The following is a 27,567-nucleotide window of genomic DNA, read 5'->3' as shown; positions in this document are numbered from 1 at the left end:
TGACTGCTGTGGTTGCGAAAAGGGAGCTTATAAAATTGTCAGCCTTCAATGTCCCGCCCCTTTCGTCTATTCCCGCCTTATTTTATGAATAATTACACGGCAAAACAGCCAATCGCTGGGATTCATCCCATATTTCATAAGGATTGGCCGGGGAAATACCCAATCATGTAACCGTTTCCGGCGTGACTTACTGACAAGCCCTCTCCTCTTCCCTACCTAGTCCGCCCAATGCATTCGCCACGCCGACTTTAGTCTCCCCTTGCTTGATCCGCAGTGTCTGTCTGTTGTGCGGCCCGTTCTCGGCTGGAGCTACCCTCAGAGACGGGTGGCGAAAGTGTCGACTTTGAGAAGAGGAGACACCGAGGAATAACCGCGCAACTTGGACTTAACTATATCGTCTCTGCATGGAAGCGAATGGTTTCGTGTCCAGGCGGAGAATGTCGGTGGACACACCAAGCGTCGATGCCGGGGTTACTGCTGGAGCTGCAGGGGCAGACATTCGATGGCTCGGCGGGAGGATTTTGGACGCTACGGAGGGGTTTGTTGGTGGTCTGTCACCGCCACGGATAACAGCGGAACCGGACTTTGCTGCGGTGTTGCAACTTCGAGCAGCCCCGGAGCCCACGGTGGCTGCTATCGAGACCGAAATAGACTATGAAGGGCTCCCCCAGGGTGTCGCCACCAGTACACACATGTTAGCCGGCGCCGTGGCTGGCATCATGGAACACTGCCTAATGTATCCCATCGACTGTGTTAAGGTAAAGGAAGATGATAATGTCACTAATTACTCAATGACAACAAGTTGGCTAACTAGTCAACATGCAAAATAGCCTTTAGCCAGGCCCTTGCTTGTTAGTGTGTAGGTTAACGGTGTCTCAGAGGCTAGCTCTCTGTTCCCAGTTATTTCAGAATGGAAAGGGGGGGAGGAATAGTTAGCTAACCACCGTTAATTCTATAGATACATCACGTCTGCACACAAATGTAGCTAAAATAACACATATACACATTCCCCAGAGAACTTTACGTTGTCAGAAGAGTCACCATCAGTTGTTTAACTTGCTAACTAGTTATGTTTGTTAACAAATCGTGTTATTCAGAATCTCAGCCGTTGTTGACATAAATTCCGTAGGTAGGCCCAAGCCTGAGCTCGAGTAGGTTGCGAACTAGCGAAGGTGAAAGTGACATATGTAGCAAAATAAGGATTTTGGCTGCTTGTTTATCTTATTATTCAATGTAGTCGTACTTTTAAACCAAGGTTAATCATTAACCTCGTTAGCTAACATCCTAATGATAGCTGGCCGACAGCATTAGCTCGTGCGCTAGCACAAGAGTGGAGAGCAGCCAGCCAGGTTACGTCACAAATATGTAAATTGGAAGTGTGTGTAATGTAGCTAGCTAACCAAGTATCCCACGAAGTGCACTTATGTACCTATCAGTGGAGGCTGCTGAGGGGAGGATGGCTCATAATAATGGACGGAATGGAGTGAATGGAATGGTATCAAACACATGGGTTTTCATGTGTTTGATACCACTCCATTCCAGCCATTATTATGAGCTGTCCTCCCCTAAGCAGCCTCCACTGGTACCTATGTAGGGCCTAGTTAGTTGTACACTTGCCTCAAACACTGTATACATCCCTAGTCTCCCAACTATAATGCATTGAAGCTTGTCTATCTAACTATATGACACATGTTTGTTTTGGAGCAGCAACACTAGCTAATACTATAAAGCTACATAAAGCTACATAAAGTTGTATGGCTGTCATTGAAACTATATCAGTAGCGAGCTAGGCTAGAGCATAATAACCACTTTGTTTCATAATCCTCCTCGGTGGAGAAGTGAAAGTATTTGGTTAGTGTTGGTCACAAGGCACTGGATTGGAGATAGTCAATAGACTCCTCTGTCTACTCACTGATGTCAGTTAGGCTACTGTTGTTGTTGCTGTTGCACATGATTAGAAGCTTTTACTTGTTATTACCTGTTGAGTGTTCACTGAAACAGAATTGCCGATTAGAAATATTGCTATTTTATAGAATGGATACCATTGATTCTCAACTCAACATGGAGTTTTCAGTTCATCCTATGCATATTTGCATAGCCCCATTTGCTAGGTTGTGTATCTGAACTTTGTCCAGCCACTGACTAAACCAACTAGTTCTAGTCTAAACAGGGTTTGGCACCTGTTGGCTGTCCTCACCCCTGACCGCTAACCACCTGGACAGATTAATAGGTTGTAGAATTAGAACCTCCACTGAACACCTATATCCTCTGTTACCTTATAACCCTGCCCCATACTACCATGATACACCCATACCCTTTGGTCTAGAATACCTATTGTGGTGTAGCCAGCCAAATAGAAAAACGACTGCACTTGAAGAAACGTTCAAAGTTCTTGAAATGTTCCGTATTGACTGACCTTCATGTCTTAAAGTAATGATGGGCTGTCGTTTCTCTTTGCTTATTTGAGCTGTTCTTGCCATAATATGGACTTGGTCTTTTACCAAATAGGGCTATCTTCTGTAAACCCCCCCCCCACCCACCTTGTCACAACACAACTGATTGGCTCAAACGCATTAAGAAGGAAAGAAATTCCACAAATTAACTTTTTAAGAAGGCACACCTGTTAATTCAAATGCATTCCAGGTGACTACCTCAAGAAGCTGGTTGAGAGAATGCCAAGAGTGTGCAAAGCTATCATCAAGGCAAAGGGTGGCTATTTGAAGAATCGCAAATATAAAATATACTTTGATTTGTTTAACACTTGTTTGGTTACTACATGATTCCATATGTGTTATTTCATAGTTTTGATGTCTTCACTATTATTCTACAATGTAGAAAATAGTAAAAATAAAGAAACATCCTTGAATGAGTAGGTGTTCTAAAACTTTTGACTGGTAGTGTATATATAAAACACAGGAAAAGCTTAATTTTGACTGCACTGGGCCATTTAATAAAGAGTCCTATAAAAGTGTGCAGACTTCCACAGACTTGAAGCTTCCAGCCCTGTCCTATACAGCCATGGTACGTACACCCATACCCTTTGGTCTAGAATACCACTGTCCCATGGTCTCTGCTTTTGGCCCTGGGCAGTCTGCCTTAAATCAGTTATTAATGGTTGAAAGCGTTGGAGCCCTGGCCAACCATCATGTACAGTGCCTTCAGAAAGTATTAATACCTCTTGACTTATTCCACATTTTGTTGTGTTACAGCCTGAATTCAAAATTGATTAAATTGATTATTTTTTCTCACCCGTCTACACACAATAACCCATATTGACAAAGTGAGACATGTTCTTAGATATGTTTGCAAATGAAATACAGAAATATCTAATTTACATAGGTATTCACACCCCTGAGTTTGAAAATATGAAGAGTGGTACTCAGTGAGTGTTGTGTTGGATTTGCCACAAACTTAACGCTTTATATTATGAACATAAAGTGAATTTATTTGTCACATTATTTGAAATTTTACTTTAGTGCCTTATTGTAACAGATGCATGTTTTGGAATATGTGTTATTCTGCACAGGCTTCCTTTTCACTCTGTCATTTAGCTTCGTATTGTGGAGTAACTACAATGTCGTTGATCCATCCTCAGTTTTCTTCTATCGCAGTCATTAAACTTTTAACTGTTTGAAAGTCACCATTGGACTCATGGTGAAATCCCTGAGCGGTTTCATTCCTCTCCGCCAACTGACTTAGGAAGGATGTATCTTTGTAGTGACTGGATGTATTGATACACTATCCAAAATGTAATTAATAACTTCACCATGCTCAAAGGGATATTCAATGTCTGCTTTTTTTTATTTTTACCCATCTACCAATAGGTGCCCTCCTTTGCGAGGCATTGGAAACCCTCCTGGTTCTTTATAGTTGAATCGGTGTTTATAATATAATAATAATAATATGCCATTTAGCAGACGCTTTTATCCAAAGCGACTTAGTCATGCGTGCATACATTTTTTTTTGTGTGTGTATGGGTGGTCCCGGGGATCGGACCCACTACCTTGGCGTTACAAGCGCCGTGCTCTACCAGCTGAGCTACAGTCATTACTTGACTGAGGGACCTTACAGATAATTGTATGTGTGGGGTACAGAGATGAGGTAGTCGTTCAGAAATGATGTTAAACACTATTGCACAGTGTTTAAGTCCATGTAACTTATTATGTGACTTAAGCACATTTTTACACCTTAATGTATTTAGGCTTACCATAACAAACAGTTTGAATACTTATTTACTCAAGACATTTCAGCGTTTCATTTTGAAGTAATTTGTAAAAAATTATAAAATAATTCCACTTTGACATTATGGGATATTGTGTGTAGGCCAGGGACACAAAATCTCAATTGTAATCCAATTTAAATTGAGACTGTAGTACAACAAAATGTGGAAAAGGTCAAGGGGTGTGAATACTTGCTGAAGGCAAGGCACTGTATTTTCACTGTTCTCTGACCTGTCACTCATTTACTAGGGCCGTGTCTCAAGGAAGTCGGTGGGTTGTTGTAAGGATGATAATGATGGTAATGGACTAGTTAGGAGACTACTTCCTCATTGATCTGGTTTGTTTTCCTAACCCAGATTCCTGCCTTGTTGAAACAGTACTCTGACAGATGTCACTCATGGTTAAATAAAGGAACTTGCGTTGGCGCTCATTCCTTCCTATTTCTCTCTGTTTCCTCATTCTCTCTGTTTCCTCATAGATTTCAAAATAACCATTTCCTCATTGCTGCTGAGACCTCTTATGAGGTGTGTCACTGTCTGGCTGTGTTTCAAATGACATCATATTCCTTTTGTAGTGCATAGGGCTCTGGTCAAACGTAGTGCACTATGCAGGGCATAGGGTGCCATTTGGGACGCACACACCCTGTTGTTCTGAGCCGAGGAGCAGTTTCTCGTCACTGGTTCCTGTTGAATACGACCCATGACTTCTAAAGGTCCTTCCCATTAGCTAGAAGACATGTCTGGCCTGTTATCTAGCTTGGCACTGTATCAGTTAGGCTGTAGGTGCAGTAACACTGGGCTGTAACACTGGGCTATAGGTGCTGTAACACTGGGCTGTAGGTGCTGTAACACTGGGCTGTAGGTGCTGTAACACTGGGCTGTAGGTGCTGTAACACTGGGCTGTAGGTGCTGTAACACTGGGCTATAGGTGCTGTAACACTGGGCTATAGGTGCTGTAACACTGGGCTGTAGGTGCTGTAACACTGGGCTATAGGTGCTGTAACACTGGGCTATAGGTGCAGTAACACTGGGCTATAGGTGCAGTAACACTGGGCTATAGGTGCTGTAACACTGGGCTGTAGGTGCTGTAACACTGGGCTGTAGGTGCTGTAACACTGGGCTGTAGGTGCTGTAACACTGGGCTATAGGTGCAGTAACACTGGGCTGTAGGTGCTGTAACACTGGGCTGTAGGTGCTGTAACACTGGGCTGTAGGTGCTGTAACACTGGGCTATAGGTGCTGTAACACTGGGCTATAGGTGCTGTAACACTGGTTGACTTGGGCCTGGCATCGTCGGTGTAGTTGCATGATTTCCAGTTAGGTTCTGTACTGTAGCTGAATGGGCCAATTTCAGAATAATAATAATATGCCACTTAGCAGACGCTTTTATCCAAAGCGACTTAAAGTCATGCGTGCATACATTTTTGTGTATGGGTGGTCCCGGGGATGGAACCCACTACCCTGGCGTTACCAGCACCGTGCTCTACCAGCTGAGCTACAGAGGACCACCACAGAAAGCTAGAGAGATACAGTAGAGCATGATTAGGCTAGACCTTTAAATGATTAACAATAAGAATCAATCCTGGTATAAATGAATGAACGATGGTAGTAACTTATAGATGTGGTATCGGATCTGATGAGACAGTTTTATATTGAGGTCACTGTGACAGCGAAGAGGAATGGCAGTTGGCAAGCCATGATGATCAAAGCCCCAAAACACTTGACGGCAAACCATGATAACGAGTGTTATAACAACCATGAGCGCTTGAGTTGAGTATAAACCAACATGGAGGGTCAATGGCAGCCAAGACAACCATAACTTTCCTCAAGATAAAGCCAAACACTGTTTTTGTGCATCCCAAATAGCATCATATTCCCTCTATAGTGCACTACTTGACCAAGGCCCTTACAGTAGGTATCCAGTCAAAGGTAGTGAAATATAGGCTATGCAACAGGGTGACATTTGGAATGCAACCCTTTTCATACAGGAGAGAAAGACTACTAATATGTTTAGTTGGTTTCCCAATCCTCTATACTGTAATCTGGTGTCACACTGTTGTTGCATGGGCTGTGGTCTAACTGGGCTGCAGATCTAGGGCTTCTCAAGATAATGGAGAGATGAGAAGGACGAGGGGAAAGAGGGAGAGGGCAATAACTAATTCAGAAAAGGGGGACTTTCCCAGGAGATTCGGCTGTTTTTAAAGTTAACCCCTATCCCTTTAATTTCACCCTCAACCCTAAAGCTGGACTCTCAGCTATCGATCTATACCATGGTAATGCTAAGTCTAGTCAAATGAACATTATGCAACCGTGTGCGTTCTGCTGTTTCCATTTCATGGAGTGGAGTGTGGGCTGAACGTGGAACGTTGTCCCTGATACCTTGATCTTGCTGTAGGCACAATGCAAACATTGCATGTTTGTGCGTGAGCACTGCAACTTCCACAGGTCGTAGATAACGCCTCATGACAACTAACACGGCAGTAAAATGGAAATAAACATCATAGTACTTCTGATTCTGTAGAGATAGTGGTAACTGTTAGCTTAGTGTTTCTAGTAACATGGGTTGGAGTGGGAAGCCAAGGACAGACTGGTGCTGAGGTCTATCTAACACTGTTGTATTGGTTCTGAGACTTACGTGCTAGGCCTACATGGGGAGTCGCAGAAATGGCCTTTAAAATGGTAGGCCTATGCAATCTGTCATTGCAAAGAAACACATTTGAAACAACTTTAGAAACCATAATAGTTGGGGCAGTCTTTTTAGGTCCTCGTGTAAAAAAGGAAAAAAAGACAACAACACTGTTTCTGCACATTCATTCTGACTTTCCATTTCCCTGAAGTGTGTGCCGTCATGAGTGGAAATTTCCATCCCTCCCCTCCAGAAGTAATTTCCCCATCCTTCTGTCTTGGTGGCCTCTGTGACTGTGGACAAAGGAGGATATTCTACTCATGACGCAATCTCCAAAGTTTGGTTATTGCTCCATCCTTCCCGTACATAGCATTGTTCTGTTGTGACACAGTGAATGGTGCCCTGTTGACAGAGGGGAGCGACCCAATAGCCTTAGGCCTAGTTATTATGGCTTGGCATTGTGATGTGTGGCGTTGTGATGTCTACCTACCTACCTGACTTTGAGCCATAGTTATGGTCCAGATTTTAATAGTTGTTGGTTTGTGTCCGGAAGTTACTCTGGATAGTGTGTGTGTGAATCAAGTTAGTTGACTTTGGATTTATCCAACGGTTTGTGAGGACGATCGCGTGAATGCCTGGCCTGCAGTAAACAGGAACATACTGTTAGGCTGTACAGAGAAACGTCTAGTGTATTGAACCTGGTCAGCTGCACTGTGACTGCACTCTTAGTTTTCACTGATCAGTTGACCCACCAATCAGACTATTTAGGTGAAATTGAAAGAGTTGATTGACCATGATGCCCTTTTCCCTCGTCTCTCTCCTCCTCCTCTTCTACATTCTCCCTCTCTCCCCCCTCTTCCCTCTCTCCCCCCTCCCTCCCTCTCTGTCTCTAGACGCGGATGCAGAGCCTGCAGCCCGAGCCGGGGGCACGTTACCGTAATGTAATGGACGCGCTGCGTCAGATCGTGCGTACAGAGGGGGTGTGGCGGCCTGTGAGGGGGCTGAACGTCATGGCGATAGGGGCAGGGCCAGCCCATGCTCTCTACTTCGCCTGTTACGAGAAACTAAAGTTCTCACTAAGCAACATGGTCCACCCGGGAGCTAACAGCCACTTTGCTAATGGTACGGTGTTACAGACACACACACACAGAGACATTGACAAGTACATACTGTACCTTAGAGGTATTAGCAATGTTGCTAATTTGACCAGCAGTCACTGAGAGACAGACAGACAGATTAAGGAAAAGTATGAAGGAAAGTTGCAGCATCCTCTGCTGTGTGTTTTTGGCTTATTAAACTTGTCACTGGTAACCAACCATCTCTCTCCTCTCTGTCTATCTATTCTCTCTCGTTCTCTCTCTGTTCTCTCTCTTTCTAACAGGAATGGCAGGCTGCATGGCCACTGTGCTCCATGATGCAATCATGAACCCAGCAGAAGGTAAAACTGTGTGTGTGTGCGCACGTTCAAACTGTGTGTGTGCAGGGGGTCACGTTAACACAGGATTCTGCGTTTTTCATGCAGAAAAGGAAAGATAAAACGCAGAATAAATATCTTGCCGCGTTTTGTAAACGCAGACCTAAATAGCTTATTGCTTGGCTTCTGTCAGGGTTCGCTCCAAATCATGAATGTAAAAGGAGGAATTTCGTGCTTCAGTTGCACTTCTCCACTCGGATGAAATATCTTTGCTTTTGTCATTGGATCTTCAGACAGCTCTGACTGATGTGTAGGATACTTTTCCTCTAAAATGCAAGATTAACTTTAAGCAAAACATTAGGAAATGTAGCTGGCTACATTCTTTCACTAGCGTGGTTTCCATCCAACTGGCGACAGATTTTCATGCGAATATTCTAAAATCTGCATAAAAACAACATGTGCATTTTCCCAACAGATATGATTCCATCAAATTGACTTGTTGTGGATAAAAGGCTGTGTGTGAAGACATAGTGTATATAAAAATACCTTTACCATTAAATTCCCATGTACCGAATAAAGAATACAAGTTAAATGGGTTTCCATCACATTTTCAACTCTACTGATGGTTTTGTAAAAAACAGTTGTTGCGTTACATTGCGAATGTGCCCACTCTGGTCTTGTCCCGTGCGCTCTAACCAACAGCTCGTAGATACAGTGCAGGTATAGCCTACATTAGAGCTCTGCTACCAGACCAGAGCCCGACGGGTCCCGACATTCTGGTTAGGGCTGAGTAGGGCCTGTTTCTTCATCAATGACTAGGGGACTAGGGCGGCAGGTAGCTTAGTGGTTAAGAGCATTGTGCCAGTAACCGAAAGGTCGCTGGTTCTAATCCCCGAGCTGACTAGGTGAAAAATCTGTCGACGTGCCCTTGAGCAAGGCACTTAACCCTAATTGCTCCTGTAAGTCGCTCTGGATAAGAGCGTCTGCTAAATGACTAAAAATGTAAAAAATGGGACGGGCAGGGCTCAGTATCACTAAATTGATCTCTAACATTTTGAAGCTGAACCATTTGCTCGTGCTCTGCTGCGCAGTACAGTCATATCTGACTAAGATCATAACATGGTGTCAGAAGTGTTTCATCCTCAACAGGAGAGATTACTTTACAGAAAATAATAATAATCCTTGAGTTTTATCGGAGTTTAGAGTTACGAAAAGGTAGATAACAGCTAACTGCTCTCTCATGTCTCTTCATTGAGCAGAGCAGCCCAAGCGGAGCCGTTGCTATGGATACTCGGAGCCTCCATGAGCAGAGTGCATGCAGAGCGAGCTGTGCGCAGGGAGCGAATGACAGACAGAGAGGAGCAGCTTATGGATTTACTAACAGAGTTATTTCTGATTTCGGGCAGGGCCAGGCCTTAAATTTGGCAGAAGCAAGCGGGCCTGGGTAGGGTAGGGCCTGAAAGTCGCAGGTTGGGCTCGGGTTTAATAATCCTGCCTGTGTAGGGCTCTAGCCTAGATTATGAGACTATTATGGACAAAAGAGCAAGATTATTTTAATTTGTCAAACGGCAGCCAAGCATTAATCATCATGTCACCAGAATATGACCCCCAGTATGTCCTTGTGACCTAAATAATTATCACCCTATTTCTAAACTTTCTTGCCTAGCTAAAATATTAGAATCCTTGATTAATTCTCAGCTAAGATCTTTCTTATCTTTGAAATGTGTTCTAAATGTACATCAGTCGGTTTTAGACCAGGTCATAGCACTATCTCTGCTGCATCCCTAGTTATAAATGATGTGGTTAACTGTATGGATAAAAGGCAACATTGTGCTGCCCTCTTCATTGACCTGTCAAAGGCTTTCGATACTGTTGATCACTCACTGCTAATTCAGAGGCTTTCCTCAATTGGCCTAGACCAGCCTGCATGTAATTGGTTTAAATATTACTTGACAGATAGAACTCAATGTGTATCTACTGATGGTGTTAAATCGGCGTTCCTGGATATTACCGAAGGTGTCCCGCAGGGGTCGATTCTGGGTCCTGTACTTTTTACTGTTTACATGAACAATATCGACTTGTCTGTAAAAGAACTGTAACCTGCATTTGTATGCAAGTCATACTGTTGTGTATGCTATTGCCCCCACGGTTGACCAGGCTCTATCTGAACTACAGTCTGCCTTCATTTTATTACAGAAACTTTATTGATCTGAAATTAGTATTGAATGCAGGTGAAACTAAGTGTGTTGTTCTCTAGAGCGCATAGAAATAACTGATTTAAGCATATGTATTTTGGATGGTGTCCATATTGATCGTGTCCCTGCTTACAAATATCTGGGCATCTGGATAGATGAAAAGCTGTCTTTTTTAAAAAGCATATTGATGAGTTAGTTAAGAAGCTGAGAATAAAAATGGTCTGCTTCCATAGAAATAAGTCCTGCCTCTCGCTAAATAGTAGAAATCAGATTATTCAGTCAACGTTCCTATCGGTCCTACACTATGGTGACATCATCTATATGAACGCAGTTGCCACTTCATTAAAGCCGTTAGATGCAGTTTATCATAGCGCACTGCACTTTATTATGGGTGACAATTTAAGTACTAATCACTGCATTCTCTAGCAGAAAGTTGGTTGGCCCTCTGATGTCATGTAGGTTGATACATTGCTATGTTTATTCATTAAAAAGTCCCACTGTACCTAACATCTTTACTAAACTTTAGACATACGAGTTACCACACCCGGTCTCAGGGATGGTTAATTCTGGAAATTCCTTTGGTCTGTACTGAGTTAGGTAAATCAGCTTTTAGTTTTCTTGCACCTTATTTGTGGAACAATCTTCAAAATGTTCTTACATTTGATGTTTAGTGCCTCAAGGGTAATTCATAAAGCTGATTGAGGACCTTATTACTGATCAATGTGTTTTTCAATGTTTTTCTTTCTGCTTGCATTTAGTATTTATATTGATGTGTGTATTTCTGTAATTCAGGACTCATCTGTAAAAGAGACCTTGGTCTCAGTAGGACTCCCTGATAATATTAAGGTTAGATAATAAAAATACATTATTGGATAAGAGCAGCAAGCTCATCACTGTGCACTTTCACCACCCTGTGAAGTTCATCATAACTTATTTCATCTGTAGCCTAATAAACTGCATGCTTTCCCAACGAGTCTTAGTGAGCGGACCACACATGTCATCACGTGACTCCAAGTTGACTTTGATATGATGGTTATTATATCAATATTAGTGCATAAAAGCATTTTCACCACCATTTCTCACATAATTAATTTTACAGACACAAAGATCCCACCTTGTCTAGATCCCACTTATGGACTTTACTCACATAAAAAGGTTGGAAGGAAACCTGGTTTATGATAAACATTAAATATATGAAAGCAAATGTTTCATTGTAAACTAATTTACTTGTGTGGCTGTGAGCCAAATAGCGTTGCACTTCTGTCTGTCATATATATATATATATATATACACCTGAGCCGGGATGTGATGTCACCTGAGCCGGAATGTGATGTCTCCTGAGCCGGGATGCAAACTGTAGATATCTGCAGCGTCAGACTCCCTGATACATTAATAGAACAGTAATCCCTTCTCAGTCTGGATATTTATAGCAAATCCCCATGACTCTTATATACTGCTACAGTCCCTAAACAGGACACTAGGGGGAGCTCTGAGACTGGGGGTTTCCATAAGGAGCAGCAGCTGGGTAGAAGTTGCTTGTAGGCACAGATCTAGGATCAACTTACATTCGTCATATCCTATCCTTGACCTTTAGGGCAGGAAAAACTAAACTGGCCTTAGATCAGTGTCGAGGGTTTGCATCATCTAACTAAAGGGGCATCAGAAGCACACATCTGTGAATGTCATTAGTGGACCGTTGTGTGTTTACATCCTGCTCCCTCAGTGTATAGCTCTATAGCGTTAACATCCGCTGGCTCACATACATCTGGCCATGGTGATTGGTGTTTCCATAGCAACCTGACCGGGCCCAGGTGTGCCAGCCAGCTGTACCATTGGTCCACCGGCTGGGTCACTAGGGACGGTATTGGACCCTTTGAACTTTCTGGTGTTCTGAATTCCATAATTCCTTTCCTAAGTAGCATTTCATTTTAGAGACTGGTTTCATCTCCTCCTTATTGGCTCCAGTGGGGATCCCTAGATGGTGTGTCCCTCAACTGTAACCCTCATTAAAAGCCTTCCAGGTGTTCTCTCAGCCACCACACTAATATCTGTGTTTTGACTAGATGTGATTCTCTTTTCCTTTCAACTATTATTTTATTATCTGTCCTGTCATCACCTGTTCTTTCTTCCCCTCCTCTCCCTTTTCCTCCAGGCTGACCTTCCCCTCCTCTCCCTTTTCCACTAGGCTGACCTTCCCCTCCTCTTCCTTTTCCTCTAGGCTGACCCTCCCCTCCTCTCCCTTTTCCTCTAGGCTGACCCTCCCCTCCTCTCCCTTTTCCTCTAGGCTGACCCTCTCCTCCTCTCCCTTTTCCTCTAGGCTGACCCTCCCCTCCTCTCCCTTTTCCTCTAGGCTGACCCTCCCCTCCTCTCCCTTTTCCTCCAGGCTGACCCTCCCCTCCTCTCCCTTTTCCTCCAGGCTGACCCTCCCCTCCTCTCCCTTTTCCTCCAGGCTGACCCTCCCCTCCTCTCCCTTTTCCTCCAGGCTGACCCTCCCCTCCTCTCCCTTTTCCTCCAGGCTGACCCTCCCCTCCTCTCCCTTTCCTCTAGGCTGACCTTCCCCTCCTCTTCCTTTTCCTCTAGGCTGACCCTCCTCTCCTCTCCCTTTTCCTCCAGGCTGACCCTCCTCTCCTCTCCCTTTTCCTCTAGGCTGACCCTCCACTCCTCTCCCTTTTCCTCCAGGCTGACCCTCCTCTCCTCTCCCTTTCCTCTAGGCTGACCCTCCCCTCCTCTCTGTCTGGTTGTGTACTTTAAAAGCTCCAGTGTGTTTTCATCATCTGTTCTGTTTCTTTTTCTTTCTAAACAGTCTCTCCCTTTCTCTCCCTCTCTTCTCGCTCTCTATCCCCCTCCCTAGTGGTGAAGCAGCGTATGCAGATGTACAATTCCCCGTACCGCGGCGTGTCTGACTGCGTAGGCTCCATCTGGAAGCGCGAGGGCCCTGGGGCCTTCTACCGTTCCTACACCACCCAGCTGACCATGAACGTCCCCTTCCAGGCGCTCCACTTCATGACCTATGAGTACCTCCAGGAGCTGCTCAACCCCCACAGACAGTACAACCCCTCCTCGCACGTCATCTCCGGGGCGCTTGCCGGGGCCATCGCCGCCGCAGCCACCACCCCTCTGGACGTCTGTAAGACCCTCCTCAACACCCAGGAGGCTCTAGCGGTCCATGCCGAGGTCCCAGGAGCGGTGGGGGTTGGAGCAGGTGTAGGGACGGCGTCGGCCACTGCGGGGCGCCACATCTCGGGGTTAGGGGAGGCGTTCCGGACTGTGTACAGGATGGGGGGCGGTGCGGCGTTCTTTAAGGGCGTCCAGGCCAGGATCATCTATCAGATGCCCTCCACCGCCATCAGCTGGTCCGTCTACGAGTTCTTCAAATACGTCATCACCAAGCGCCAGTACGAGAGAAGGCTGCACCACCGAGACGGAGAGAAGTAGAGAGAGGGAGGGACGGCCTTCACTCAAAATGTCCTCCAAGGAACCCACCCCCATAGAGATGTACTAGAGGGCTCATTGCCTATCTTTTGGCAAAGTGCCCCCTCTATCCGACTCTATGACCACCCCACAGTAACCCCACCTCTGACCCTTTGTCCTAAACTAACCAGGAAATAAAAGCCCCCTCCTCGTGGTTGTCATCTAGAAGAGATAAAGCTTTTTGTCAAAATTCACCTTACGGAGCAGGTTTAGAACCTACGCAGTAGGTTAGGAGAATTGACGTAGCAGTTTAGGAAAATGAGGTTAAGGTTAGGAAAAGTGTTAGGGCTAGCTAAAATGCACTCAATTTTTTTTTGCCAAAAGCTGTATCCCATCTAGACCTGACCTCCCCTTCTCCCCTCACATAGGAGAAAAAGCCCCCATCCTTCACCTAGTTTATAGACATACTATACATGGCACTTTAACTCAAATATACTCTCACCGGACAGTTTATTAGGTATACCCATCTAGTACCGGGTCGGACCCCCTTTGCCTCCAGAACAGCCTGAATTCTTCGGCTCGTTTGGTATCAAGGGACCTAACGTGTGCCAGGAAACATTCCACACATCAGTACACCACTGCCACCAGCCTGTACCGTTGACACCAGGCAGGATGGGTCAATGGACTTACGCCAAATCCTGATCTGCCATCAGCATGACGCAACAGGAACTGGGATTTGTCGGACCTGGTGATGTTGTTCCACTCCTCAATTGTCAAGTGTTGGTGATGATGATGATGCCCACTGGAGCTGCATCTTCTTGTTTTTAAAGCTCCAGTGGTCCTCTGTAGCTCAGCTGGTAGAGCACGGTGCTTGTAACGCCAAGGTAGTGGGTTCGATCCCCGGGACCACCCATACACAAAAATGTATGCACGCATGACTGTAAGTCGCTTTGGATAAAAGCGTCTGCTAAATGGCATATTATATTAACTGATAGGAGTGGAACCAGGTGTGGTCGTCTGCTGCAATAGCCCATCTGTGACAAGGATCGACAAGTTGTGTGTTCTGAGATGACGTTCTGCACACCACTGTTGTACTGCGCTGTTATTTGTCTGTTTGTGGCCCGCCTGTTAGCTTGCACGATTCTTGCCATTCTCCTTCGACCTCTCTCGTCAATGAGCTGTTTTAGCCCACAGGACTGCCGCTGACTGGATGTTTTTTGTTTGTCGCACTATTCTCGGTAAACCCGAGACACTGTCGTGCGTGAAAAGCCCAGGAGGGCGTCTGTTTCTGAGATACTGGATCCGGCGCACCAGACACTGACGATCATACCACGCTCAAAGTTGCTTAGGTCACTTGTTTTGCCCATTCTAACGTTCAATCGAACAGTAACTGGATGCCTCGATGCCTGTCTGCCTGCTTTATATAGCCAGCCACGTGACTCACTGTCTGTAGGAGCGATTCATTTTGGTGTACCTAATAAACTGGCCGGTTACTGTATATATTGTTAGTATTATATTTTATAGTTCTGCATTTCCCTACTATAACCACTAGGGGGCTTTGAGTCTCATCCTCCCTCCATTGACTTTATGGACAGATCTAAAACCAAGGGTGAGTCCCAATAATATCTACTTTCACCTGCAAATGTTCAATCGTTCACTACTTCCCACAAATCTAATAGCATTGGGTTGGTGGAGGCATGGGCTAGTCAGAGTTTCCACCATATTTCTTATACCAGTCATTTCCTTTCAAATAAGTGAAGGGAAGTGAACAAGGGCACACTGGGAGGAAGGTGAGAGTATTGAGATGTAGCCCAAGTGAAGCCATCTGTGTTGGGTGATGATTGGCGTCAGTGGATTCAGCTTTAAGGAGATCTATAGTCCCTACTACAACTGGACTAGATTTATTTACTATGTATTAAGATCTCGGCATTCTGAAACAGGAATTAAATTCCACAGATTGTTTCATGCAACGCTATTTAAAACAATAGCTTCCTTTTCCATTTTTGACATAGTGGCATGGCTTTTGTTAACTTATGTCTCCACCTGTATTTTATACATTGAGGAATATAAGTATTTTGACTTGAAATACTCAACTTAACACATTGGAGTTGATCAAGGCAGTGGTGCTGACTGTGTGTGGATGTGACTGACTGACTGAGGAAGAGAGAAGGAAAATGGGAGTGCAAAGCTCTAGAACATTGAGTGCAAAGCTCTAGAACATTGAGTGCAAAGCTCTAGAACATTGAGTGCAAAGCTCTAGAACATTGAGTGCAAAGCTCTAGAACATTGAGTGCAAAACTCTAGAACATTGAGTGCAAAGCTCTAGAACATTGAGTGCAAAGCTCTAGAACATTGAGTGCAAAGTAGGACACCATATAGGGAATAATGTGCCATTTGGGACAACCTCTGTGAGGATGGTATGAGGATGTACCGGTACTACTCTTCTCCCTTGGACACCTCCAGTGAACCAGACTGTTGAGAGTTATGGGCTTTGTTTCAAAAGGCACCCTATTCCCTTAATAGTGTGCTACTTTTGACCAGGGCCCACAGGGATCTGGTCAAATGTAGTGCACTAGAAAAGGAAAAGGGTGCCTTTTGGGGCGCATTATGATGACACACTGAAGGCATTGAGGATGATGCCTTAGTGGAGCAGAATACCTTTCCCTTGAGAGTGCGTGCAGCATCCCAAATGGCATCCTGGCCCCTAATATAGTGTACTACTTTTGACTATGGCTCATAAGTATCTGGTCAAAAGTAGTGCACTATATAGGGAATACGGTGCCGTTTGGGACGGAACCTTCTGAACACACACCGCTTTCTAGCACTTATAGTAATTTACAGTTACGTGTGGTAACTAATAGTAACTTAAATACATGTAGTTACTTATCCTATAGTAACTTAAATACATGTAGTTACTTATCCTATAGTAACTTAAATACATGTAGTTACTTATTCTATAGTAACTTACAGCAACATTTACTACCTACACATGGCCTTCCAATCAGCCGCCATGAGTCAAACGCACAAATACAAAGTCCTGCTAGACCCTAACCCACATTTCTGAAGCCATATTATTACAGAAAATAAAATGTGTGTATAGGACTACTCTATCCTAGATTAACTCATTCTAGGTGTAAAGGAATAGAGTTTCAGCCAACTGTTCTGGAACCAACCTGATAAGTGAATATTAATATATAGGTTCCTTCATATTAGGGTTGCAAAATTCTGGGAAACTTTTCATGAGGGGAGAAAGCAGGGAATCCTGAATCCCCCAACAATGAATTATTGAAAACCTTGGAATTTTGGGAAAGTTACGGGACTTTTGGAACCTTGTAATAGGTTACTTGGCATGATATCCCCATCACACAGACTAACCAACTGCCACCCAGAACAGCACCCTATAGAACCTCTAGGTAGAAACTGCCACCCAGAACAGCACCCTATAGAACCTCTAGGTAGAAACTGCCACCAGAACAGCACCCTATAGAACCTCTAGGTAGAAACTGCCACCCAGAACGACACCCTATAGAACCTACTACAACATACTGAATACACAGGTAGCGAACAACATCTTGAATATGATGCTACTACCAGTTAACTTAAAGGGGAAGTTCACTATTTTACAACTTTATGTCAGATGGTTCCTCATCCTGAAAGTAGTCTATGGGCCAGGAGAAACTGTTAATCATGCTTCAGGGTTTTTTAAACAGCCACTACAGACATCAGCTAACTTTAGCCACCGCTAGCTCCTAAAATACTGAACTTCCCCTTTAAAGGAGTTGGTGAGAGAAAAGATAGTTGATTGTAGGAGTGTTTCTTGCCATATGCAATGTTTTGGGAGTGGAAACCAAAGACTGAAAGAAAGGGGGGTGGGGAAATTTGGTGTGATGAAAATTAGGAAAAGCTAGAGAAGAGGACTGATCTGTATTGAAAGAAACTTCTTCCTGTATTATTTTGAATTGTAAATAAATAGTCGCTAACGGGCAGAGCCTCGCAGAAGCAGGGTCTTCTCTTGGGACAGCTGCGCCCCACGTGCTGGAGAGAAATTATCCATTACAATGTGTCCGTCTCTTTATTTTCGTGAAAATGTTGTGTAAGAAATGTCTGTTATTTAAACAGTAAAACACTAGAAAAGTTCATGTTAAAGCTGCAATCTGTAAAAGTATTGCACTTGTTTGTATACTGATGCGGCCGGTCTCCAAAAAAAAAAATTGTTTTTTTTTTGCTTCTCAGCAGTTTTTTGAAATTTGTAAAAAAAAAAAAAAAAAATGGTTGAGAATGTCTCCTATTTCAAATGACACATCTCATGGTCTAGCATCCATGTTACTTTAAAGACAGCACTCACTAGGGTTGCAAAATTCTGGTAACTTTCCCAAAATAGGTTTTCCAGAAATCTCGGTTGGAAGATGCCTGGAATAAGCAGGAAATCTGGGAATCTTCCAACCAGGATTTTTGGAAAAGGTTGCAATTTTAAGAAAGTTACCTGAATTTTGCAACCTTAGTCCTCACCTGGTTCACGGTCTCCACAGCACAGCAATGTGACTCCATCTCCTACAGTGACAAGAACACACGTCAGCCAAGGTCAACTAAATTACAGACTCCACCTTTTTATGCTTAGACGTTTTGAACTCACTCATAGGATGTGTTCTCATAGGTCCCCAATGGCACCCTATTCCCTATATAGTGGATATATTTTGACCAGAGTCAATAGCGCTCTGATCAAAAGTAGTGCACTATGTGGGGAATATGGTCCCATTTGGGATGCACTCAAGTTTCCTTATGCTATGGAGGAGTACTCTAACAAGTCTAAAACATTCCTAAAATACCCAGAAGAGTCTTTCTTTTACCACCATTTAGTATTTTCTGAATCATGTGGCCTTGACAGGGGGGTGAGGTGCAGTCAGACTGACACAGTAGCACAAGTACACTGTGACAAATATACCACCAGCCTCCTGCTCCTCCAAACCCTCCCTACCCCTCCTCCCTCCCCTCACAAACCCAGTGTGTCTTCTTTCTCTCTGTGTAACTGTCTGTCTGTCTGCCTGTGAGTCTGTCTGTGAAATGGTGTGTCAGTGGTGTTTAATGTGGAATTAAAATCTAAATCAGCGATGCAGCTGGTGGCAGATCAAACACACACAGACAATGGTTGCATCCCAAATGGCACCCTATTCCCTAATTAGTGCACTACTTTAGACCAGGGCCTATTGGGGCTCTAGTCAAAAGTAGTGTACTCTATAGGGTCATTTGGGACGCAGATATAATAACTCACATCATCATAGCCTGGAGTGGATGGTGTGTAAATAACATCCGTCATAATGAAGTTTGGTAGTATGGCGTGTGTCAGCTGTATCGGCACCCCTATGATATCCAGCTATTGAGATATACAGCTAGCTGCCAAAATAAAGGAAACGTTTGAGTACATGAGGGATACAAAGTATATTGTACCACACAGGTGGGGTTCCTGAGTTAATTAAGCAATTAACATCCCATCATGCTTAGGGTCATTCATTTACATTTTAGTCATTTAGCAGACGCTCTTATCCAGAGCGACTTACAGTTAGTGAGTGCATACATTTTTCATACTGGCCCCCCGTGGGAATCGAACCCACAACCCTGGCGTTGCAAGCGCCATGCTCTACCAACTGAGCTACACGGGACACTCATGTAGAAAACTGCCCAGTTGACCATTATTTTGGCTACAATGACTAGAAAATATTTTAGTGACTTTGAAAGAGGGATCTCAATGGAGCATAGGTGGTCTAAAGTGTGCGTGTTTGTCATTCACCAGATCTCAATCTAATTGAACACTTATGGGAGATTTTTGAGTGGCGCCTGAGACAGCGTTTTCCACCACCATCAACAAAACACCAAATTATGGAATTTCTGCTGGAAGAACTGTCGCATCCCTCCAACGGAGTTCCAGACACTTGTAGAATCTATGCCAAGGCGCATTGAAGCTGTTCTGGCAGCCCGTGGTGGCCCAACGCTCTACTAAGACACTTTATAATATTGTTTCCTTTATTTTGGCAGTTACCTGTATGTTTTACACGAGAATAATGTATCCTGGAAATACACAGAGAATGATGAACGTCTAGGCTATCCAGTCATCCTGGTTATGAATTGCACCCAGAGAGACAACAGCCCAGGGTGTACCATGCTAATATAGCTTGTGGGGCCTAGCCTATATCATCCATTGCATTAGAATAAAATTACTAGGATACCAGGGTTGGGGTCAATTCCATTTTAAATTCAAGTCAATTCAGGAAGTAACACTGAAATTCAAATTCTGCTCAATGCTTTTTAATGAGGAAAATTAGGAATTTGAATTTGTTACACTTTCTGAATTGACTGGAATTTAAATGGAATTGACCCCAACCCTGTAAGATGGCCTTCATTAGTCAAGAGGTCTAAGCAAAAAGGCTCATGATTTATGATTTAGTCATCCTCCTTATTTTTGTGCACTTCCCTTAAGGCGTTTACAGACGGGCCGCAGTCTTTTTAGCTAACTTGCCACTCCTGTCTTTGGCAAATGACAGGAGTGGCAAGGAGTGGAATGGAATAGCTGAACAGAGACTCAGCCCCTCTAGGCCTGAGTCTGAACATAAGCCGTAGAACAGACGAGACTTAACAAGCTGCTGGTTAGTCCTGATGGAATAGGCCTAAAGCATAATAAAAAGTCCATTTACTCAGACGGTTTTCATTCAAAGGGTGTTTCTCGTTTGAACCAAACACACATCAATTCTTTATTTCATGACCTTGGGACTATAAGGTTCTATCTGAAATGTTGGTAAAAAATGAGTTATTCACATAGAGTTGCTCTTTAGGTGGTCCTTTACATGTGAGATGTCAGATTTACAAATAATAATAATAATTACAATGAAACATTTTTTAAGTTCGATCTGGGCAAACACCATTACTTTGTACAATATGGTTCTATCTGCAATCCAATCACACTGCTGGGTTGTCATTCAAAAATAGTTTCCACATTTTGTTACGTTACAGCCTTATTCTAAAATGGATTAAATGCATGGTTTTCCACACACAATACCCCATAATACCCCATGGGCGGCAGGTAGCTTAGTTGTTAAGAGCGTTGTGCCAGTTACCGAAAGGTCGCTGGTTCTAATCCCTGAGCCGACTAGGTGAAAAATCTGTCTGTGCCCTTGAGCAAGGCACTTCGCCCTAATTTCTCCTGTAAGTCGCTCTGGATAAGAGCGTCTGCTAAATGACAAAAATAAAATAAATAAATAATAATGACAAAGAGAGAACTGGTTTTGTAGAAATGTTAGCATATTTTTAGAAAGCAGAAATAACTTATTTACGTAAGTATTCAGACACTTTGCTATGAGACTCGAAATTGAGCTCTGGTACATCCTGTTTCCATTGATCATCCTTGAGATGTTTCTACAACTTGGAGTCCACCTGTGGTAAATTCAATTGATTAGACATGATTTGGAAAGGCACACACCTGTCTATATAAGGTCCCACAGTTGACAGTGCATGTCAGACAAAAACCAAGCCATGAGGTTGAAGGAATTGTCCGTAAAGCGCCAAGACAGGATTGTATCGAGGCACAGATATAGGGAAGGGTACCAAAACATTTCTGCAGCATTGAAGGTCTCCAAGAACACAGTGGCCTCCATCATTCTTAAATGGAATAAGTTTTGAACCACCAAGACTCTTCCTAGAGCTGGCCGCCCGGCCAAACTGAGCAATCGGGGGAGAAGGGCACCTCACAGGTCCTCAACTGGCAGCTTCATGAAATAGTACCCGCAAAACACCAGTCTCAACGTCAACAGTGAAGAGGCGACTCCGGGATGCTGACCTTCTAGGCAGAGTTGCAAAGAAAAAGCCATATCGCAGACTGGCCAATAAAAAGAAAAGATTAAGATGGGCAGTCTGCGATATGGCTTTTTCTTTGCAACTCTGCCTAGAAGGTCAGCATCCCGGAGTTGCCTCTTCACTTCTGATGTTGAGACTGGTGTTTTGCGGGTACTATTTCATGAAGCTGCCAGTTGAGGACCTGTGAGGTGCCTCTTTCTCAAACTAGACACTATTGTATTTGTCCTCTTGCTCAGTTGTGCACCGGGGCCTCCCACTCCTCTTTCTATTCTGGTTAGAGCCAGTTTGTGCTGTTCTGTGAAGGGAGTAGTACACAGCGTTGTACGAGATCTTCAGTTTCTTGTCAATTTCTCGCATGGAATAGCCTTCATTTCTCAGAACAAGAATGGACTGACGAGTTTCAGAAGAAAGTTCTTTGTTTCAGGCTATTTTGAGCCTGTAATCGAACCCACAATTGCTGATGCTCCAGATTCTCAACTTGTCTCAAGGCCAGTTTTATTGCTTCTTTATTCAGCACAACAGTTTTCTGCTGTGCTAACATAATTGCAAAAGGGTTTTCTAATGATCAATTATCCTTTTAGAATGTTAAACTTGGATTAGCAAACACAACGTGCCATTGGAACACAGGACTGATGGTTCTGATCAATTTGATGTTATTTTAATGGACAAAAAAATGGCTTTTCTTTCTAAAACAAGGGAATTTCTAAGTGACCCCAAACTTTTGAACGGTAGTATACATACATACATACATACATACATACATACATACATACTGAAAAAAAATATAAACGCAACATGTAAAGCTTTTTTCTCTCATTTTGTGCACAAATGTGTTTACATCCCTGTTAGTAAGCATTTCTCCTTTGCTAAAATAATCCATCCACCTGACAGGTGTGGCATATCAAGAAGCTGATTAAACAGCATCATTACACAGGTGCACCTTGTGCTGGGGACAATAAAAGGCCACTATCATGTGCAGTTTTGTCACACAGCACAATGCCACAGATGTCTCAAGTTTTGCGAGAGCATGCAATTGGCATGCTGACTGCAGGAATGTCCACCAGAGCTGTTGCCAGAGAATTGAATGTTCATTTCTCTACCATAAGCCACCTCCGATGTCGTTTTAGAGAATTTGGCAGTACGTCCAACCGGCCTCACAACCGCAGACCATGTGTAACAACACCACTCATTCTGATTGGCTGGGCCTGGCTCCCCAGTGGGTGGGCCTGGCTCCCCTGCCCAGTCATGTGAAATCCATTAATTAGGGCCTAATGAATTTATTTAAATTGACCGATTGCCTTATATGAACTGCAACTCAGTAAAATCGTTGAAATTGTTGCATGTTGCGTTCATGTTTTTGTTCAGTATACTTATTGAGTCATGAAAGAGGAAGACATAACTTGAAAAATACTAATCTCAAAATTATATATTTTGCAGATAGAACCTTATAGTCCCACGTCCTTGATTATTTATATTGTAGGTTCTGGTCCTCTTTTTAAATTACTTAGATTTTTTTTCACCACTTTTTTCACAAGAAGAAGGTCCACAACGTAAGCTGTTTATGGTAGAACCAAATACAGGTGCCGTAGAGCAGTGTTTCCAAAACTCGGTCCAGGGGCCTCCCTTGGGTGCACGTTTTGGTTTTTGTCCTAGCGCTACATAACTGATTAAAATAACCAACTCATCATCAAGCTTTGATTATTTGAATCAGCTGTGTAGTGCAAAGGGCCCCAGGACCGACTGGGGAAAACTGCCTTAGAGCATGTTTAAGGCCCTTGGGAAAGACATTGCTGTTTTTGTCTTGTTTTATATCAATTCAAAAACCTCCATGGAAGGGGTATTTCACTAAAATTACAATCTTACCACATTTTATTGATAACTAGCAAGTAGTTTACTGACTTTAGGTGTCAGAGACCAGAATACTATATCAATTTACTCATCCAGAGCTAAGCTTTAGCACTGTTACTAGTTATCCATAGGATATGGTGTATTTGTCATTTTAGGGAACTATCGCTTTAACAAATGTGTGCTGAACATGAATTAATATATTTGATGATGTGATTAGAAAGAAAGGTATTCTCTTTATTTAATCATGAAATGTCTGTAGCCTACTTTTCTATTGAAATAATTTTTACATTCTGTGCCAGATAGGACCTCATGGCTGAACCCAGATTGACATTTCAGAGCCTGAAAGTTATATCTGCGATTGCACCCCCCTAACAAAACAGATTTACAAATGTTTTAGGATTTTGATACTCTGCACTTTAGGTAGCCTACCTTTTTAAGGTGATGACCTTAATGGGTTATGAAAGAAGAATTCACTACAAAACATTTCTGAGATCTGGGATGTGAAACCTTTTAATGCTCAATATATCAGAACAATGCTTTGCGCAGATATATCCTTGTAGTCCCATGGCCTCAATTTGGCTACAACATTTGTATGTTTTATTTTGGGGTGGGTGTAAGTGTCCTGTGTGATTCGGCCAGGCTGGGGTGCTAATCGGTTGCCACATAACAATAATACAATGTTATTGTTAGCTTCGCACATGTAAACGATGACAGTTGTGTTGGTCAGCTCTGGATAAATGATTCCCCACGGAATTTCCCAGAAACTAGGTCTGTTTTGACCTAGAAAGTAGCGTTGGATGGTTATCGTGTAAGGCCTAGATCAGAGAGGGGATAAATATTTAGATGTTTGCGGCTGATGGACGACCTAGCCTCGGCCCGGTTGGAGGTCCGCAACCGCGCCAAAGCCTGGTTCCCAGCCCAAGAAACAGTGAAACTTGGATGACAAACTTGGCAAGGGGAAGAAATTTGTTAAAACAAAAATGTTCAGCTGTTCGGATGTCTGAGACTGTCTGTAAACCATAGGGCCCATATTAACGGCCTATAGACCTCTAATTTAGTCCATTGTCTAGCCAGCCCTATATGTTGCATCATGCCATAGCCGCATAGGCAACCGACATCCAGTGCTTAATTTGTAAATCCGGAGGTACAGGAACAAAAAGTGAGCGCGAGAGGGGGTGAGTTGGGGAGCTCTGATGTACAGGAAGGCATGAGAAAACACAAATGTCCTTTATAATAATAAAACATTGCATGCATATCATTGCATTTGCATAGTGTCATAGAGCAGTAGAGCAGAGGCATTACAGAAGTTGCACACATGGGGGAAATGTTTGCCTTTCATAAATGCATGTCATGCAATTCTATGTCCTTTTACATGACCGAATATGTTGGCATAATCTTTTTTAATGATGCGTTCAAAACAACTGGGAACTCGGAATTCGGAACTGGAAATCTTCTACTTAGGACTTCAGTGCATTCAAGACAACTGGGAACTCGGAAAAAAAACTAGCACCAACTGGGCAAATTCATTTTGAACGGTCATCCAACTCGGAATTACAAGTCTGGAACTCAGGCCTATTTCTAGAGCTACGCCTTTCCAACCTTAAAATCACTGACGTAATGGTTTGACCTCGTTTTTCCCAGTTGTCTTGAAAGTATCATAATACTGCAGAAATCCTAGAGGTGCCGGATCCTGTTCCGGCAGGATCCGGCTCAAATTAAGCACTGCCGATATCCCATATCATCCAATGGTTAACTGCAGTCTTTAACATTTATTCTCTGCTTGAGGAATGTGATGACAGCAGTTGATTCATTCTTTCTTTCTTCCCTGCCCCTCTTCCTCCTATCCCAGTTGAGACTGATTTTTTTCCCCCGCGCGCGCGCTGTTTGGGCACGTCCAGGTGAAACATGGCTTTGTTATTTCGATGTTGACGACGCGAGGAAGAGAGATATATTGTGTGTGTGCGCGCGTCATTAACAGCTGCTAATGCCGTACTTCCGTTTGGAAAGTGTGTGTGTGTGTGTGTGTGTGTGGAGGTAACCGCACTTACAGGTAAATACAGTAGGTGCGGGCGGTTCTATTTGTAACTCTATCTCCTCTCTCTTTAGTAGAGATGTTACTAAAAGCCCTCACGATTAATCAAACCAAAGGCGGTACTGTACAGCAACAACTGGAGGCGGTGTGATGTGTCTTCAGCAAGGGCTGTACTGCGTTCCAAATGACACTCTATTCCCGATATTGTGCACTACTTTTGATGAGAGCCCTGGGTACTATATAGGGAATAGGGTGCAATTTGGGACGCGTTCTAGGCCCTCCTTAGGGCGTGTTGTTTCACTGGCTCTCTTCATATCCAAAGGCCACCGCCCTATCCACTTATCTTTCACCCTGAAAGACTCAAGTTTCCATACAGTTCTCTTCTGGTCAGAACAGATCAGAATAACTGGAACCCAATAGGACACCTTTTCTCCCAAGACGGTCCAATTAGGATAATTTGATCCGATTCGAACCGTTCTGGAAGCAGACTCTTTTTCTTGCCATTATTCGTGTGTCTGTGATTGTAATATTATGTAAACTCCTAGATTTTACGGATGCGTTTTTGTTTGGTCTTATTTTCTGCATGTAGATTTGTTTATTCTTAAAGTATTTTCTGACATTTTGACACACACACACACAGCTGTGTAGATATAAAGCGCGATAATGACTAATAGGTGTTTAATAAGTCATAATCTGCCATCTGAGATGAGAACACACGGATGCTTCGGAGCGGTTGTGGTTGGGTTTAGTGTAAACAGTTTAGGGTCATGTGTAAAGAGAACCGCATAACCAAACTGTTTGCGTGTGTGTCACAATGTCAGAAAATATTTTAAGAATAATAGCATAATTAGAAAAATATATGCATGGCGTATTATAACAAATTATTCATCCATAAAAATCACCTTTATGCATTGGCTGCTTTAACTTTAGGCCTATTGAAAAAGCTTTCCCAAATTGCAAGCGTGTCAATAGCCTAATTGAAACAAACATTTTCTGGTATTTTCAGATGGGTGTTGAGGTCAAATCAAAAACACAAACATGTGGGTAATGATTTTTATTTATTGTATTGCCATAAGGCTAAATTAACCTTCCCATTCCACTCATGGAGAATCGATTAGAATCTTAATTTCCCCCTTTGTGTTGTGCTTCCTCGTGATCACCGCTTCTCTTTATCTCAGTTTCAGGTCACTCCAACACAGCAAGCTGCAGCTTGCTCTGTTCCTCTGAATTTGGAACCCTCCACCACCATTGGGGATTCTAAACTACCAGCTCTCACAGTCTGACGTCAGAATTAGACGTTCATCCGAATGGTTAAGGGTTAAGGTTTGGGATAGGCTTAAAACAAAAACATCAAAACAACGTTCTATTGCTGGATTCGAATATGCAACCTTATTTAATCGGAGGCAGATGCTTACACGCCCGTCTAACATCCCTGTCCACAACTCCTAGTGAAACCTACTTGAAGGTAACAGCGCTCACTGTTGCCCATAGTGACCGGATTCCACGTCATCGCCCGATGTCCTCAGACATGGATGGACGTTGAATACTGACTTGTATCACTGGGTGACCTTGCTGATTCTAAAACCAACGCAAATCAGAAACGTCAACTATGCTGCAGCCAGCTATGAGGCTGCTAGCGTTCTGAGGCGACGCCAGGCTGTCTCCAACTCTATTTACATACATCAAGTGGCTGGTCCCGCGCTGTGACAGCAGGTATGCTCTATGGCTCTACTCCTGAAGCATCGGTGGAGAGAGAACACCAGCTAGACTCTAGAACGTTGCTTATCAGTGGATGCCAAGCTCGAGGCCTCCTTTTGTTTACGTCTCAATTAATCCCCATTAGTAGCGCGAGAGCATTAGGGGAGTCCTCATTGGCTTAAATCTGTTTTGGGCCCAACAGGAGATTAGGGAGAGCAGGGTCTCGATATAGAGCACCCGAGAGGTTAATACAGTAGTTGTTATCAACAATCAGAGTTTATT

The 27,567-nt window shown here is 43.4% G+C and overlaps 1 protein-coding gene across 1 annotated transcript; it reads left to right on the top strand.

Annotated features, from left to right (window-relative positions):
* The first annotated feature begins 241 nt into the window (after positions 1–241).
* On the top strand, positions 242–15,363 carry LOC311124482 (mitoferrin-2-like). The gene is made up of 4 exons (XM_084198623.1): positions 242–758; positions 7,739–7,967; positions 8,227–8,283; positions 13,306–15,363. The coding sequence occupies exons 1-4, from the start codon at positions 405–407 to the stop codon at positions 13,887–13,889; spliced, it is 1,224 nt and encodes a 407-aa protein (XP_084054749.1). The 5' UTR covers positions 242–404; the 3' UTR covers positions 13,890–15,363.
* Positions 15,364–27,567: the final 12,204 nt, after the last annotated feature.

Source organism: Coregonus lavaretus, assembly GCF_964263955.1.
Source record: "Coregonus lavaretus genome assembly, contig: HAP1_SCAFFOLD_5151, whole genome shotgun sequence".
NCBI lineage: Eukaryota > Metazoa > Chordata > Actinopteri > Salmoniformes > Salmonidae > Coregonus > Coregonus lavaretus.
This window is presented reverse-complemented; position numbering and strand designations above follow the sequence as displayed.

What these genes read in the sequence shown, in the direction of transcription:
- LOC311124482 (XM_084198623.1), top strand. Translation starts at nt 405, where the DNA reads ATGGAAGCGAATGGTTTCGTGTCCAGGCGGAGAATGTCGGTGGACACA. An exon ending in ATCCCATCGACTGTGTTAAG is followed by an intron (nt 759 to 7,738) that starts GTAAAGGAAGAT and finishes CTCTGTCTCTAG; the next exon opens with ACGCGGATGCAGAGCCTGCA. An exon ending in AATCATGAACCCAGCAGAAG is followed by an intron (nt 8,284 to 13,305) that starts GTAAAACTGTGT and finishes CCCCCTCCCTAG; the next exon opens with TGGTGAAGCAGCGTATGCAG.